Source organism: Podarcis raffonei, chromosome 12 (genome assembly GCF_027172205.1).
Source record: "Podarcis raffonei isolate rPodRaf1 chromosome 12, rPodRaf1.pri, whole genome shotgun sequence".
Lineage (NCBI taxonomy): Eukaryota > Metazoa > Chordata > Lepidosauria > Squamata > Lacertidae > Podarcis > Podarcis raffonei.
This window is the reverse complement of record NC_070613.1, coordinates 2,430,890-2,445,868: the sequence shown is the minus strand read 5'-3', so window position 1 is coordinate 2,445,868 and position 14,979 is coordinate 2,430,890. Positions and strand designations below refer to the sequence as shown.

The window sequence follows — 14,979 nt, the reverse complement described above, 5'->3', positions numbered from 1 at the left end:
ATTCTGGGCTTAGCATATCTGCTCAAAGAACCTTGAACCTGACTTCTGAAGAGTTATCCAGAATGCGGCAGCTAGACTGGTGACTGGGAGCAGCAGCCGAGACCACATAACACCAGTCTTGAAAGACCTTAATTGGCTCCCAGTACATTTCTGAACACAATTCGAAGTGTTGGTGCTGACCTTTAAAGCCCTAATCGGCCTCGGTCCAGTAGACCTGAAGGAGTGTCTCCACCCCCATCTTTCTACCCGGACACTGAGGTCCAGGACCGAGGGCCTTCTGGTGGTTCCCTCACTGCGAGAAGCCAAGTTACAGGGAACCAGGCAGAGGGCCTTCTCAGTGGTGGCACCCACCTTGTGGAACACCCTCCCATCAGATGTCAAGCAAATCAACAACTATCTCACTTTTAAAAGACATCTGAAGGCAGCCCTGTTTAGGGAAGTTTTTAATATTTGATGTTTTATTCTGTTTTTAATCTGTTGGGAGCTGCCCAGAGTGACTGAGGAAACCCTGCAGAATGGGTGGGGTATTATTATTATTATTATTATTATTATTATTATTATTATTATCCCTGTAATAACCTGGCAATAACCACTGGCAATCTTATTCCGCCAGTTCTCCGGCTTTTTAAGATTTTGCTTGATCACAAAGTTAAAAGGATGTATTTGTAGCCACAGGGACAAGAGACTTTTAAAGAAGGAGGAGAATTCTGAACCCAATTCCATCTTTTGCACTTCTGCGATCTGCACACCTTGCATGCAGTGTTTGCATCATCCTCAACATGAGACTGAAAACTCATTGAGTTTTCACAAAGTGACGGAGGGGCCATCTTGCAGTATCACCAGCCATACTGTCATCTGTTCACACTCTTATGGGCTCCGGCAGTGGGGAGGTTTGCACCACGGCCAATGACACCCCAGTTACAACTGAGTTCTGCTCCGAGTGGAACCTCTGAAATGAGTGGACCTAACTTATTCGTGCTCATTGATTTCAGTGGGTCTAACTCTGAGTAAACCTTAACTGAATGCCAGTCGGTAGAGCAGGAGGCTCTCAATATCAGGGTTGTGGGTTCAAGCCCCATTTTGGGCAAAGATTCCAGGGGGTTGAACTAGTGTCTGGAGGCGGTTGGAGGATGGATGGTGGCTAATAGATTGAGGTTGAATCCTGCCAAGACAGAAGTACTGTTCTTGGGGGACAAGGGGGCAGACAGGAGTGGAGGACTCCCTGGTCCTGAATGGGGTAACTGTGCCCCTGAAGGACCAGCTGCACAGCCTGGGAGTGATTTTAGACTCACAGCTGTCCAAGGAGGCGCAGGTCAATTCTGTGTCCAGGGCAGCTGTTTATTAGCTCCATCTGATATGCAGGATGAGACCCTCCCTGCCCGTGCACTGTCTCGCCAGAGTGGGGCATACTCTGGTTATCTCCTGCTTGGACTACTGCAATGCGCTCTAAGTGGGGCTACCTTTGAAGGTGACCTGGAAACTGCAACTAATCCAGAATGCGGCAGCTAGACTGGGGACTGGGATCGGCCGCCGAGATCACATAACACTGGTCTTGAAAGACCTACATTGGCTCCCAGTACGTTTCCGAGCACAATTCAAAGTGTTGGTGCTGACCTTTCAAGCCCTAAACGGCCTCAAAGGCCCAGTAGACCTGAAGGAGCGTCTCCACCCCCATCATTCTGCCCGGACACTGAGGTGTTGCGTTTGCAAAGTAAAGGAAGGATTGGACCCTGATTAAAAATCAAGACACGAGGCTTTGACCAGCAAGGCTCTCTGAGAAAAGTGCGTAAACCACGCCCCTCGCCAGGCCATTTTATTAGCAAAAGAATCTTTTACACAGTGCTCGTAAGAACCAATCATATTTCCTCTGAGCATTTCATCAAACCCCACGTGGGGAAAAAGTTACACTACAACACTAATTAGCATGCATATATTTTGGGGTAACTAAGTTGAGAACTACAAAGGGGTAGTAAATAGTTGAGAACTACAAAGAAGAGTATCTGGCAACCCAGGAGGTAATAAACAAGCAATACATACGATAAGAAGGATGGCCAGGAGGACAGTGACCATTATCCCCTTAATGTGAGATCTGTTTCCTGGCCCTAAGATTAACATCCTACATCAAAGAACTTGCCCACTATCTTTGAGGACGCCTGCCTGTCTAAGTGTGTACATGATTTGTCAGGCAAGGGGAAATGGGCAGCAGAGGGGAAAGAGCATGAATGTAGAATATTATGGGATTTAATCAGAAATTATCGTCAATATATCAAACCCAGTCAACACAATGTCTTCATCGTGGACACGATGGCTTGATGTATATTCTATAATTCCTCATGGTAATCCCATCTGACCCCTACACTGAGGTCCAGCACCGAGGGCCTTCTGGCGGTTCCCTCATTGCGAGAAGTGAGGTTACAGGGAACCAGGCAGAGGGCCTTCTCGGTAGTGGCACCCTCCTTGTGGAACGCCCTCCCTTCAGATATCAAAGAGATAAACAACTACCTGACATTTAGAAGACATCTGAAGGCAGCTCTGTTCAGGGAAGCGCAGCTTCCAACAGAATATTAAAATACAATAGTCTATTAAACATTAAAAGCTTCCCTAAACAGGGCTACCTTCAGATGTCTTCTAAAAGTCTGCAACAAATGCAACCATAAATAAAAGAAAAAGTCTGCAACAAATGCAACCATAAATAAAAGAAAAAGTCTGCAACAAATGCAACCATAAATAAAAGAAAAGAAAAAGTCTGCAACAAATAAATGCAACCCTAGATAAGCAACGATCAGCCCCAGCAAACGCGCCCCATGGAAAGGGATGATGGGAGTTGTAGTTCGACAGCGCCCGGCAAGGGGATCTCCGCGTGGTACATGGAAGGGGGCGTGTCTATGCAAATACCTCCACCCTGTGCACCAATCCGGTGAAGCGGGGAGCTTGCCTAGCCCTCCGGCGGCCGGCTCCCTGCGCTTCTCCTCCTGCCCTGCAGGTGGCGGTGCGGAGTCGCTCCCGGGGAGCTGCGTCTTCGTCGCCCAGGCCTGGTCCTCGCGAGCATGCGCAGTGCCGGCCCCACGGACCCAAGGCAAGTGTGGGGCTGTGCGCGGGAGACAAAAGCGGGAGAGAAGCGGCGGGGCGGGCTGAGGGTATTGCAAAGGGATGGGGGGTGAGCGCAGAGGGGCCGGTCAGTTGCATTTCAGGGTGCCTTGGGGTGCAGAAGGGCTGATCATTTGCATTTCAGGGTGCCTTGGGTGCAGAAGGGCTAGGCAGTTGCATTTCAGGATGCCTTGGGTGCAGAAGGGCTAGGCAGTTGCATTTCAGGGTGCCTTGGGGTGCAGAAGGGCTAGGCAGTTGCATTTCAGGGTGCCTTGGGTGCAGATGGGCTAGGCAGTTGCATTTCAGGGTGCCTTGGGTGCAGAAGGGCTAGGCAGCTGCATTTCAGGGTGCCTTGGGGTGCAGCAAAGCACTTTTGGGGTTCCTTGAAGATGCCTTAGGTTGGACAAAGCAGAAGAGAGGCAGGGAAGATTCCTGCTGATTATTTTGGGGGTGCAGCGAAGGAGCTGAGGGCTCTGCTGCTTTTGCAAGATGCTTCTGGGGGTGCAGCAGGAGCCCTGCCCTGCTCTGGCTTGAAAAGGGTGGGGGGAGAAAATACACCTTTGCTTTGGGGTACAGGACTTAAGGGAGGGTGGCATCTAAGCTTTCGGCTTTCTTCCCTCTTGGCAGCTTGCCAACTTTTCCCCAAAGCCCTCTTTCCTAGGGTGAAGGGCATCCCCAACGCGGCGCACATCTCTCTCCAACTTTAGTGTTTTGGTTCTGATAAGGGGTATCAAAACCTGGCAAGCGACTCTTACCCAGGACCCTGTCCCCAGCGGTGAAATTTCACAGCTTCCGGTAAGCAGCCTCTGAAAGGCATTTCTTTTCCTGCTCTCCAGTAGTGTTGGAGGCTCGATTCTCATCCAGCGCTTGAATCACACGGGGTTGGTCTGGATGACCTTTGGAGGGCCCTTCCGACTCTATAATTTTCTGATTCCATTTCCTCCACCCTTGCAGAGCAAACCATGGAGTTCGAGGTTTCAGAATCCGGCCGCCAGCTGCCGCCGCACCCCGCAACGCCCTGCAAGGCCACGTTTAACGGAGAGAGGAAGGGGCCTGTCCCGGAGACGTCTTTGTGGTCTGCCGTGGAAGCCACGGACACGGCGCTTCCTTCTCACGGCGCCCGGCTTCAGGGCCTGGAGAGGAGGATGGTGGCTGCGGAGCAGAAGTGGGTTGTCTGTGAGAGGGTGGTGGCGGAGATGGGGCAGGAGCTGGAGAGCAAGCTGTCCGCGCTCGGGACCCTGATCCAGGAGAACAGCCTACTCCAGAGGAGGCTGGACAACTTGGAGAACCTGCTGAAGAACCGCAACTTCTGGATCCTGAGGCTTCCTCCGGGTGTTAAAGGAGAAATCCCTCAGGTAACATTGCCCCGGCCGGCTTAATTTGCACTACAAGAATATATGTGTTGAATGCTCCTTCTTTGGAGGTTTTTTATTGAAATACTTTATTGTCACTTGTACAACTTGTATACCGTGAGATTACACGAACACCCAGCTCTCTTAGTCTCAATTCCCCTCATTTACTGACACCCACCTACCAAACCCAAAAGTCAGTTGCCCTGTTGTTCTCTTTTCATTCAGCAGCCTAACAGATAGAAGCCGTTCTTTACCCTGTTGGCGCGACTAATCATGCTTCTATATCTTCTGCCCGAGGGTAGAAGGTAGAGGGCAGGGTACAAATAATAAATTATTATTATTATTATTATTATTATTATTATTATTATGCTGTGCCTTATTTACCATCTGTGTTGTTATGGATTTTCAAACATTCTGTCGGAGTTTAATTTACTTTTTAACAACCATCCCTTCTTTGTTTTTAGCTTTTGGTATTCTCACTGTGTTGTTTGAAATGGTGCAGAGTCCTGACCTGACATGCACTGGCTGGATGTGGGGAACCCCCAAAGGAACCCCCAGGGGACAAAGGCTCAGAGCCCAGTCATCAGAGGGAAAGGAGGGAGCAGTGTTGGGAGTTTGGTGAGGTTTGGTGAGCAGGAAGAGGCTGTGGCAGAGGTCAGCCCAAAATCGGAAGCTGTGTGTTGGCAGCCTGTGGAAGAAGGCAGGGAGTCTTGAGACCCCTCCTGCTGCGACCAGCTTGCCTCTCTCCTGTCTCCCAGAAGCAGTAGAGGTCTGAAGAGGGTGGAGCAAAGAGCACCAAGACAACTGAGCTGCTGGGGAAGGAACCGGGCCAGGAGCCTTAGAGAGCGGTGGGCATTCAGTCCTCGCAGCTGCTTCCTTGGGGCAATAATAATAATAATAATAATAATAATAATAATAATAATAATAATAATAATTATTATTTGTACCCCGCCCATCTGGCTGGGTTTCCCCAGCCACTCTGGGCGGCTTCCAACAAAGATTAAAAATACATTAAAATGTCACACATTAAAAACTTCCCTGAACAGGGCTGCCTTCAGATGTCTTCTAAATGTCAGGTAGTTGTTTATCTCTTTGACATCTGATGGGAGGGCGTTCCACAGGGCGGGTGCCACCACCGAGAAGGCCCTCTGCCTGGTTCCCTGTAGCTTTGCTTCTCGCAGTGAGGGAACCGCCAGAAGGCCCTCAGAGCTGGACCTCTGTGTCTGGGCAGAATGATGGGGGTGGAGATGCTCCTTCAGGTATACTGGGCAAGACCTCTTGGGAAGATTTGCTGAGACCCGCCTAGGCCTGAGCTGCTGTTTGTGTCCTTGAATGAAGAGATCAAAAGTGGGTGGAGGGGGAAAGATCTCTGGACGTGACGGATGGAGGCGGGAGCTCTGACGTTTGGGACTCTTTCTACCCTAGGTGCCGGTGACCTTTGGCGACATCTCGGTCCATTTTGACGCTCAGGAGTGGGCCAACCTGGACGAGGGGCAGAAAGAGCTGTACAAAGGGGTCATGCGGAGCAACTACGAGATGCTGGTGTCGCTGGGTAAGAGCTTCGACACCCGGGCAGGATCTGTGCCTCTCTTTCCCTCTTAAATTTCCCAAACGATTTACGGCATCTTTGTGCTGTTCTGTTATGTGCGATTGTGTTCTCGCTGCCTGTTGCTTGTAAGCCGCTTTGAAGGCCATTCTATTTTTCAATTGTTATTTCTCTCTTTTTTTTGAATTTGCATTTTATTTATTTGTTAACATTCTTATATTACATCGGTAAATGTTATCGTATTACATTGCAGGACTTACTATAATATGATTTCCAACATGTATACAAAAATTATATACAAATTTTATATACCTAGAAAGAAAATGAAGCAAAACGAAAGAAAGAACAAAGAGAAAAAAACAAAAACAAATTCCCCCCCAAAATCATATACATACCAACATACTAGACTTCCTGTCTAGTATATTCCTTTTTTACAAATGAATGTACTCTTATTATAGTATACTTCTTTACATATTATCTAATACATTCCTATATCAATATGTCCTCTTAGTCTTATTTCTCAACGCAGTCTCACCTCAACGTCAATCAAATGCTATTTTTAAATTGTTATTTATCGAATTTGTGTATGGTCCTTCGTCCGAAGGTCTCGGCTCACGCCGTGAAAACGCAGAACAGAACTGCAAAGCAGACAGTAAGAACAAGAACAAAGCAAACCAACATTTAAAAGGAAGTAGTGTTTGAATTAAAAGCGGCGTAGGAATATAATAAATCAAATCAAATATTTGCCACACACTTTCAAACATTTTGACTTCCGTTTTTTGACTGAGCACAGCTTGTTGTGTCATCCAGAACCAACATATGGTGGTTTAGAAGATCCCAGAACATCCCTTCTGCCATTGTGTGTATATTTTATTCGGATTTGTTCATGAGGTCCATAACTTTTAGTATATGCTGAAAGGGCTAAGTTCCTCCAGTGTGCAGGAGTTGTGATCTTTTCAACAACAAATGATGTTTTGCTTTGTGAAAAGAATATATCTGTGCCACACCTGCTTTTGGGCACACTCCTATATTCCAATTAATGTGCATTCTCCCCCCGCCATCCTCTTCCTCGTGCTCCCCCTGGCATTTCTGCCCATTGTGCAAATCCCACCAGCCTGTTCTGAATGAGACTGACAGCCTCTCCTTTTCCCATGGCCAGACTATGCCATTTCCAAGCCCCGGATCCTGTCCCAGATTGAGCGAGGGGAGGAACCCCGTGCGGAAGACGCGGGAGACTCTGAGGCGGAAGAGTTGCCTGTGGGTCCAGGTAGGTGTGTGGGGTGATGAGGGATCAAGCCCCTTCTCCCTTAAATGGCCCTCTCCACTTTCCTGGTGGCAATGTTACTGTTTGGGCATGAAAACACATGAGCAGGATGTTGGGCCAGGCAGAAGCTAAGGTCAGGCAAAGAACCACAGACACAGAGAGACAACAGGACTGCTCAAGGTGCCCCGACTATAAAATTTGAGAAATCGAGAGAGATATAGCCGCACCGGCAGCATATCTCTTCTTTCTCGTATGCCAAAATGCAAGAAGGGCCTTTACACTCGCCAGAAGCTCGGCTCTGCCCTCGCCGGTCCTGGAAGGATCCTTTAAAAAAGTCCCATGTGCTCAGAGACTTTGCGCCTGTTCATTGGGGGAGATAGGAAGCCCAGAGCACTTGTTCTTTAGATGTCCCTTTTACGAAGAGGCACGGAGTGAGACCATTGATTCCCTGCTGGTGAGGCTCACTGACCTCCCGGAAAAGCAAAAATTTGACCTTTTCCTGTTAGGCAAAGATCATAAGATGACCCGGATGGTTGCCAGATTCTGTGTACAGATCTGTAGGGGCAGACCATCCCCCGACCCAAACGAGTTCGTTAAGAAAATCCCCAAACTCGGTTCCAGGGGTGACTCCGGGTCCTCTCTCTGCGGTAGTTTATCTGAAAGTTTTAAGTGTCTATACGCATTTATAAATTTTAAGTTTATTGTTGTACATTGTTTTAAATGTTTGTTTTCCTTCTGGGATTGTACCACCAGCTGTGTTTTATAATGGTATATAATTAGTTTTTTAACATATCGTTTTCAACAGTAATTAAGCATACTTTTACATCTTATTCAATTTTTTTGACTTCCATCAGTCCTGTCTGAAAATTTTCCAATCTAATCTCTTAGTATGCATTTCTTATTCTCCCTATTGCATTTCAAACTCATAACCAATATCTCTATCTTTTTCTACTTTGTAACACTTCGTATATTTCTCCTTACAAAACTTCTTGCAGTCCTACTAGCGTAATTTGTTGATTACCGTTGCTCTTCAAACAATTCATATACATCTTCCAATCTTCTGTAAATCTCTGGTCCCGCAGGTTTCGAATCCTTCCTGTCATTTTGTCCAATTCTGCATAGTCCATTATTTTCGTCTGCCATTCTTCTTTCGTCAGAATTTCTTCTTGCTTCCATTTCCGGGCTAACAATACTCTTGCCGCTGTTGTTGCATATAAGAACAGTTTGACATCTTGTCTGTTAATGTCTTGGCCTATAATACCAAGTAAAAATGCTTCTGTTTTTTTTAAGAATGCATATTTCAACATCTTTTTCATCTCATTATATGTCATTTCCCAGAAGTTCTTTAGTTTCTTGCATTCCCACCACATGTGATAAAATGTCAGGTCTTGCTTTGGGCTTCGGGTTGGGGCAGCTGGTTGGCCACCGTGATGGCAGGATATTTGCCTAGATGGCTCTGATCCAGTTAAGGAAGACTCATCGTATTTTTTAATGTACAGTGGTACCTCGGTTTACGAACTTAATCCGTTCCGGAAGTCCATTCTTAAACCAAAACTGTTCTTAAACCGAGGTGCGCTTTCCCTAATGGTGCCCTTCCACCATTTGGCTTCCATTCTTACACCGAGGTAAAGTTCACAAACCGGGACACTACTTCCGGTTTTGTGGAGTTTGTAAACCGAATAGTTCGTAAACAGGGCTGTTCTTAAACCGAGGTACCACTGTACTGCCGTTAAGGAATCTCAGAATTTGGACGTGGCACATAAGGAAAAGGGAACGGTCTGGAGGAGGAAAAAAGCAAGCACAGATACAAGTCCCAGCCGTTCTGAGTGGCGGTTCTGGTTGTCTTGCCCTCCTGAGCCTGCAGCGAGTGCCTGCGCAGGGATGCTCTTTGGCATGGGAGATGTGCTAAGCGAGGAGCAAGAGGTCATGTGTGGCCTCATTTTCCCTGGGCTCATCCAAATTCTTGTTACGCTGCCGTTTCTACGGGGATATACGCTCAGTATTTATCACTCCTGTTATACAAAAATCTCCAAATGGGTCCGAACTTCAACGTCTAAAACTCCTGGTATAGAGGACAAGGATCTGGAGATTACGCTAAGGGTGGCCAAATTCTGTGCATCTGCCATAAAACTTAGGGAACAAGCTGTACTACCAAAACGATTAAGGTTTTAAATGATAATTTTAGGTTATATTTTAGTGATCAAGATTTAATATATATATATATTTTTAACTGCTGCTAAATCTGAATTGTCTCTGTTATACCCAATTGCAATTCAATGTATCCCTGTTGTGTTTTATGGTTTTCCTGATATTGTAAGTGACCCGGACGACTGGTCTGTGATCGTAATAATAAAATTCATTCATTCCCTGGGCTCAGGATCCCTGATCGCTGCAACGGACGCTTCTTCCTGGGACGGGGAAGAGGTCAAGGAGGAGGCGAGGCCCTTTGACGACCCAGAAGAGAGTCAAGAAATGAACCTCGCTATCGACCCCGACTTGGGTGAGTCCTCTTGACCTGGGCAGGATCCTTCGATCACTTTACTGATTTGGTTATACTATTAGAAATACATAGACCGATAATTGTGAAATTATTGCGAGGTTTAACTGTTAACTGTTTATATTTGGACAACTTTTCTTCTGTACTTTATTGGAAGGAGAAAAAGCAATCATTTCCCTAATAACAATTTAAGCAATTTATTTAACTAAAACAATAACATCATAGCATATGTATCCATGTGTATTAACTGATGTGCTTAAACAGTTTTTTAAAAAACAACAACCTTAGATTTAGCATACATGAAAAACTTAAAACAAATCCTTATTTCCTGATGAATAGCCTTTGTACTTTTAACGTAACTTAAACAGAAAACGATCTTTAGAAAGATCTTTCCTCTGAAAGCCTTTTATTTTAAAAATCCAATTTGGATAAAAAAAAATCCAATTTTTTATTTTTATTTTTTAATCATTGATTTTTATCCACACTGGTTCTTAGCTGCACTTGGGGTCAAAAGTTCCCCAAATGCCATAGCAGAAAAAAGGGGGGGCCCTGGGGTTTGGTTCCCAGAAAAATCATTTGGAGTATACAGTAATTTCCTCTTTATTTCCCAAAGAACTCCAGATTGTTCAAGACGAGACGGGGTTGCAGATTAAAGAAGAGCAAGAGGAAATCCACATTAAGGAAGAGCCTGCGTCTCCCACGAGCCCCGGCAGCGGTGAGTGTTGAGACCTCTTGGGCACAGAACCAGGAGCCCTTCTTGGATCTGGGCCCTGGGATGAGCACCAAGAACAGACCCCCTGCAGCAGTGCCGTTGACTGTTCTCCAGGGTGGTGAAGCTCGTTTGACGACAATGAGAAAACCGAGCCTTGAGCGTCATCGGCCTGGTCCTGCGGAACTCCCTGCCACTAGAGATTCAGCAGGCGCCTTCTGTGTCCAACTTGTAAACGCCTACTGTACTCCGCCCTAGGCAGGCAGTTATGAACACCTCCTTCCACCGCGGTTAATTGGGCTCTGCTTTTAAATGGTCTTATGCAGGGGTCAGCAGACTTTTTCAGCAGGGGGCCGGTCCACTGGCCCTCAGATCTTGTGGGGGGCCAGACTATATTTTGAAAAACAATAATGAACGAATTCCTATGCCCCACAAATAACCCAGAGGTGCATTTTAAATAAAAGGACACATTCTACTCACGTAAAAACACGCTGATTCCTGGACTGTCCGCGGACCGGATTTACAGTAGAAGGCGATTGGGCTGGATCCGGCCCCTGGGCCTTAGTTTGCCTACCCATGATCTTATGCTTTTGTTTCCGTAAGCCGCTTTGAAATATATTTTTACAATGCAGCAATATACATATTTTAAAGTGATTTGATAATCAAAAAAGCAGCTCCGTGTGCGATGACGTTTGTCCGCAGCCTCTGCTGTCATTGGACTTTTTCTGCATGTCGGCCTTTTCCCGTCGGTAAAATGATGGTTGGGTTCTTGGAGGGGGGGCAGCAGGGGGCATAAAAGATTGCTGAGGAATGATGACCAGTTTCGGTCTCCCCTCTCATGCACAGGGCCCCTTGTTCCTGCCTGGATTAAACAGGAGGAGGAGGAGGAGGAAGAAGAAGAGGAAGAGGAAGAACAGCCCATCTTGGTTCCAGCAGGTGAGGGCTGGCTTGGGAAGAATCATAAAATCATAGAATCCGTTGAGTCGGAAGGGGCTCCGAGGGTCATCTAGTCCAACCCCCTGCAAAGAGGAGGAAGGCCTTTTAGTTTTCGGCATAGAATAGAGCTGTTGGGGAGATGTTGTGGCTACCTAAAGATCCATAGCATTCTTCAGCCAGACCCACATCCTGCAAGATCTTTACTCAGTCTTTCAGTGTGGCGGCACCTAAACTGTGGAACTCCCTGCCTCTTGATAGCAGCCTTCACTATGTACTCTTTTCAGTACCTGCTAAAAACTTTCTTGCTTAGGAAAGCTTTCCCAGATGTTTAGAAAGTGCCTTCTGGTTTTAATCTGTTTTTAGTCTTATTCTTATTTTAACTTTTCAAAGGTAAAAACTTTTTTATTATAAAATTTATTTATTTGGTTTTACAAATAATTTTTTTTACAGAGAATATATCACACACAAATAATAAAAACAGGATTCCAAGGAATCTCCTGGACTTCCACCCTCCCCTTTGTGGGTCCGATTATTGTTAATCCTTTCCTCCCACATCTTTTGTGATAATCCAAACTTTACCTCTTCCATTGAAAAGTTAAAACTTCAAAGTGGTCTGCAAAAAGAATAAGTCAGTAAGATTATTAGCAAAAACAAATTAAAATATTTGAGGAAGTTCCTGGCTCAATCCCCAATCGCATCTCTCGGCAAGGTGAAGGGAACCCTGGAGAGCTGCTGTCAGTCAGTGAAGGCAATACAGAGCTACATGGAGCAACACTCTGACTCCTTTGTTAAATCAGCCCTTGATTTAGAACAGTGAGGACTAGAATCTTGCTTTATTTTGGGGGGAGCTCAGCAGTAGAGCCTCTGCTTGCCGTGCAGGAGGTCCCACTTTCAGCCCCTAGTGACCGCTCTAGGTAGGGCTGGGAATGTCTCCTCGTCTGAAATCCCCCACAACGGCTGCCTGCCAGTGTAGACAGTACTGAGCAGGATGGACCCAACGATCTAACAGCTTCCTGTGAGTCTCAGGAGACTTTTCCTTGCCCCTGCCCAGCCCCCTTTTCCTAAAGACAGTTTGCTTTTTGCCCCAGCTGGACGCCGCACGCTGTGCAGGGCCGCAGAAGAGGAGGAGGAGGAGGAAACCACCGAGAAGTCAGCCGCCCAACCCAGCGCGACGGAGGACCCCGAGCGGAAAGCGGTCGAAGGCAACCTCTTCCAGTGCGAGATGTGTGCCGCGGACGGCTCTCCGCGGACGGCCTCCGCCGACCACCCCTACAGCCGCAAGCGGAAGTTCCAGTGCACGGGCTGCAACCGGAGCTTTGCGTTCCAGGGCCAGCTCTCGCAGCACCTTCTGACGCATGCTCCCGGCGCCCAGTTCCCGTGCGCCCAGTGCAACCTGTGCTTCTCCAGCCAGAAGTCACTGGCCGTCCACGAGCGCGTCCACTCGGCCGACTGGGCCCTGCCCTGCTCCGTCTGCAGCAAGGCTGGCCCGCCCGCCTTCGACCAGAACCAGCAGTCTCCCGCGCCCGGCCGGCCCGCCCCCTGCCTGGAGTGCAGCGTCTACTTCACTGACCCGGCCGCCCTGGCCGCCCACCGGCGGATGCACTCGGACGACTGGCCTTTCCGCTGCCCGCAGTGCGACCGGACTTTTGTGCACCAGGGGCTGCTGCTGGAACACTTGGAGAACCACAGCCGCATGCAGAGCCGGCGCTGCCACACCTGCGGGTCGTGGCTGTCCTACAAAGGGACCCTGATGCCCAGCGGGGCCCGCCTGTTCCACTGCAAGAGGTGCAACACCGCTGGACGAGTCCCAGGGGACTTGAGGGCCTGAGGTGGGAGAATTCGACCCGCCGTCGTTGAGGGGGCGGCCCTCAAACAGGCACAGAGAGCGTTGTCCGTCAGACCCTTTGAGCTTAGCAAGGCAGCCGGGGACCCCTCTCTCGGGAGAAAACGGGGCGTTCTCACCTGAGACACGCACAACTTTGCTTGTGGGTTTGTGCAGGTGGCAGGAAGGCAGACCGGCCAATGGAGAGCCAGGCTGGGGGTGAAAAGCGAGCAGAAAGGGTTGCCCAAGATTTGGCGTGATTTCCCCTGAGCCTGGCAAGCGAGGTGGCAGCGGGCCGATAAAGCTCTTTCCCTCCTGGCTTTCCCTGCCCTGGTTTCCTGTACTGGGGTTTAAGTCTTGCTCCTCCCAGGAACCTCCAACAGCTTTTGCCAGGCCTTGCAGAGCCCAGTAAGGTGGGGATAGTCACTCGGGTTGTGTGTGTGTGTGTGTGTTTTCCTGCCTTTGCGTGCAAACCTCCAGGACGTACTGTATTTTTCGCGCTATAAGATGCCCCAGATCATAAGACACACCTAGTTTTTGGAGGAGGAAAACAAGAAAAAAAATATTCTGAATTCCAGAAGCAGAACAGCAAGAGGGATCGCAGCAATCCCTCTTGCTGTTCTGGCTTCTGGGATAGCTGCGCAGCCTGCATTCGCTCCATAAGACACACACACATTTCCCCTTACTTTTTAGGAGAGAAAAAGTGTGTCTTACAGAGCGAAAAATATGGTAATCCCCAGGGCCTAAACTGCAGGCCTGCTGCACCGCTCTCTTTTGAGTCCTCACATGGGTCAGAAAGTGGAGCAGCGTTCCTGGGATGGCCAAGCCTCTCGTTATGAAGGAAGGGGGTCTCTTTACCTGGCCAAGATGGGCCCAGCTAGGATTTTGCAGTGTGGCAAAGCTGTGGCCACACACCACCCGTGGATGCAGGCGGAGAGGGCCTTGTTAACTTTCCCCCTGCAGTCCTTCTCCATTTCTGCGGCCTCAAAAAGCCCCAGTTCCTTTTCCTTTGGCAAACTTTTCTCTTTTCTCCCGGGCTCTGTCCGCCTGAGGGACGCACCTGCCTGACTTGCAACCTCCGGGGCATAGATTTCTGCCCGTCCTGCAGGGGGGCGGCACGCGCTGAATGCCCAGGGATCAGTGGGTCTGGGAAGGCAACAGCGCTGAGACGTGAACCCCTCTTGATAGCAGCAGCTGCAGCTCTGTGGAAGGTCTGGCCCTTGGTACAGCCTCCTCTCCCTTCCCCGGGGGCCACAGGCACATATGCCCCCAAAATACCCAAACGGGGAAAAGACCTTTCCAATGACGTCTGCAGCGGCCAGTTCTGGGGTCCTCTCCTCAAAGACAGCTGCTGAAGCCCCCTAGAGTGGCACGTTGGGTGCCCGGTGGTCTATGGGGTCTAGGCATGAACACAGCAGGTGGGTGTAGGGTAGGGGCGAGGAAATACCTTGGCAGTGCCACTTCCTTCCGCCATCTGCCAAGGGAAGAGGCTCCAGAACGGATGGCTCGCGTTGCCTCCTCTGTTCAACCCCGCAGCGACCCCATTTCCTCCATGCCCGCTGCCTCTGGGCTACTGAAAGCCCCCAGAGCTCCTCATTAGGTACTTGCCGCTGCCCCCTGCCCCATAGAGGTGGATCAGGGCCTTCTTAAAGGGGCAGCCACTCTGACAAAGGTGATCCCCTGCGGATCTGCGATGTGTGCCAGCCTTAACCTGCCTGCTCTTCAGTTTTCTGGATCCCTCTGTAGGGCTTCATCCTGGACTTCAG

General features: G+C 48.7%; 1 protein-coding gene across 1 annotated transcript; it reads left to right on the top strand.

The window, feature by feature from the left end:
• Nucleotides 1–3,146: 3,146 nt before the first annotated feature.
• LOC128424308 (zinc finger protein 777-like) lies at nt 3,147–13,789 on the top strand. Its single transcript, XM_053410335.1, has 8 exons — nt 3,147–3,882; nt 4,042–4,442; nt 5,865–5,991; nt 7,145–7,252; nt 9,627–9,749; nt 10,360–10,461; nt 11,302–11,391; nt 12,480–13,789. The coding sequence occupies exons 2-8, from the start codon at nt 4,050–4,052 to the stop codon at nt 13,217–13,219; spliced, it is 1,683 nt and encodes a 560-aa protein (XP_053266310.1). The 5' UTR covers nt 3,147–3,882; nt 4,042–4,049; the 3' UTR covers nt 13,220–13,789.
• Nucleotides 13,790–14,979: the final 1,190 nt, after the last annotated feature.

What these genes read in the sequence shown, in the direction of transcription:
- LOC128424308 (XM_053410335.1), top strand. Translation starts at nt 4,050, where the DNA reads ATGGAGTTCGAGGTTTCAGAATCCGGCCGCCAGCTGCCGCCGCACCCC. An exon ending in CGAGATGCTGGTGTCGCTGG is followed by an intron (nt 5,992 to 7,144) that starts GTAAGAGCTTCG and finishes TCCCATGGCCAG; the next exon opens with ACTATGCCATTTCCAAGCCC. An exon ending in TCCCACGAGCCCCGGCAGCG is followed by an intron (nt 10,462 to 11,301) that starts GTGAGTGTTGAG and finishes TCTCATGCACAG; the next exon opens with GGCCCCTTGTTCCTGCCTGG.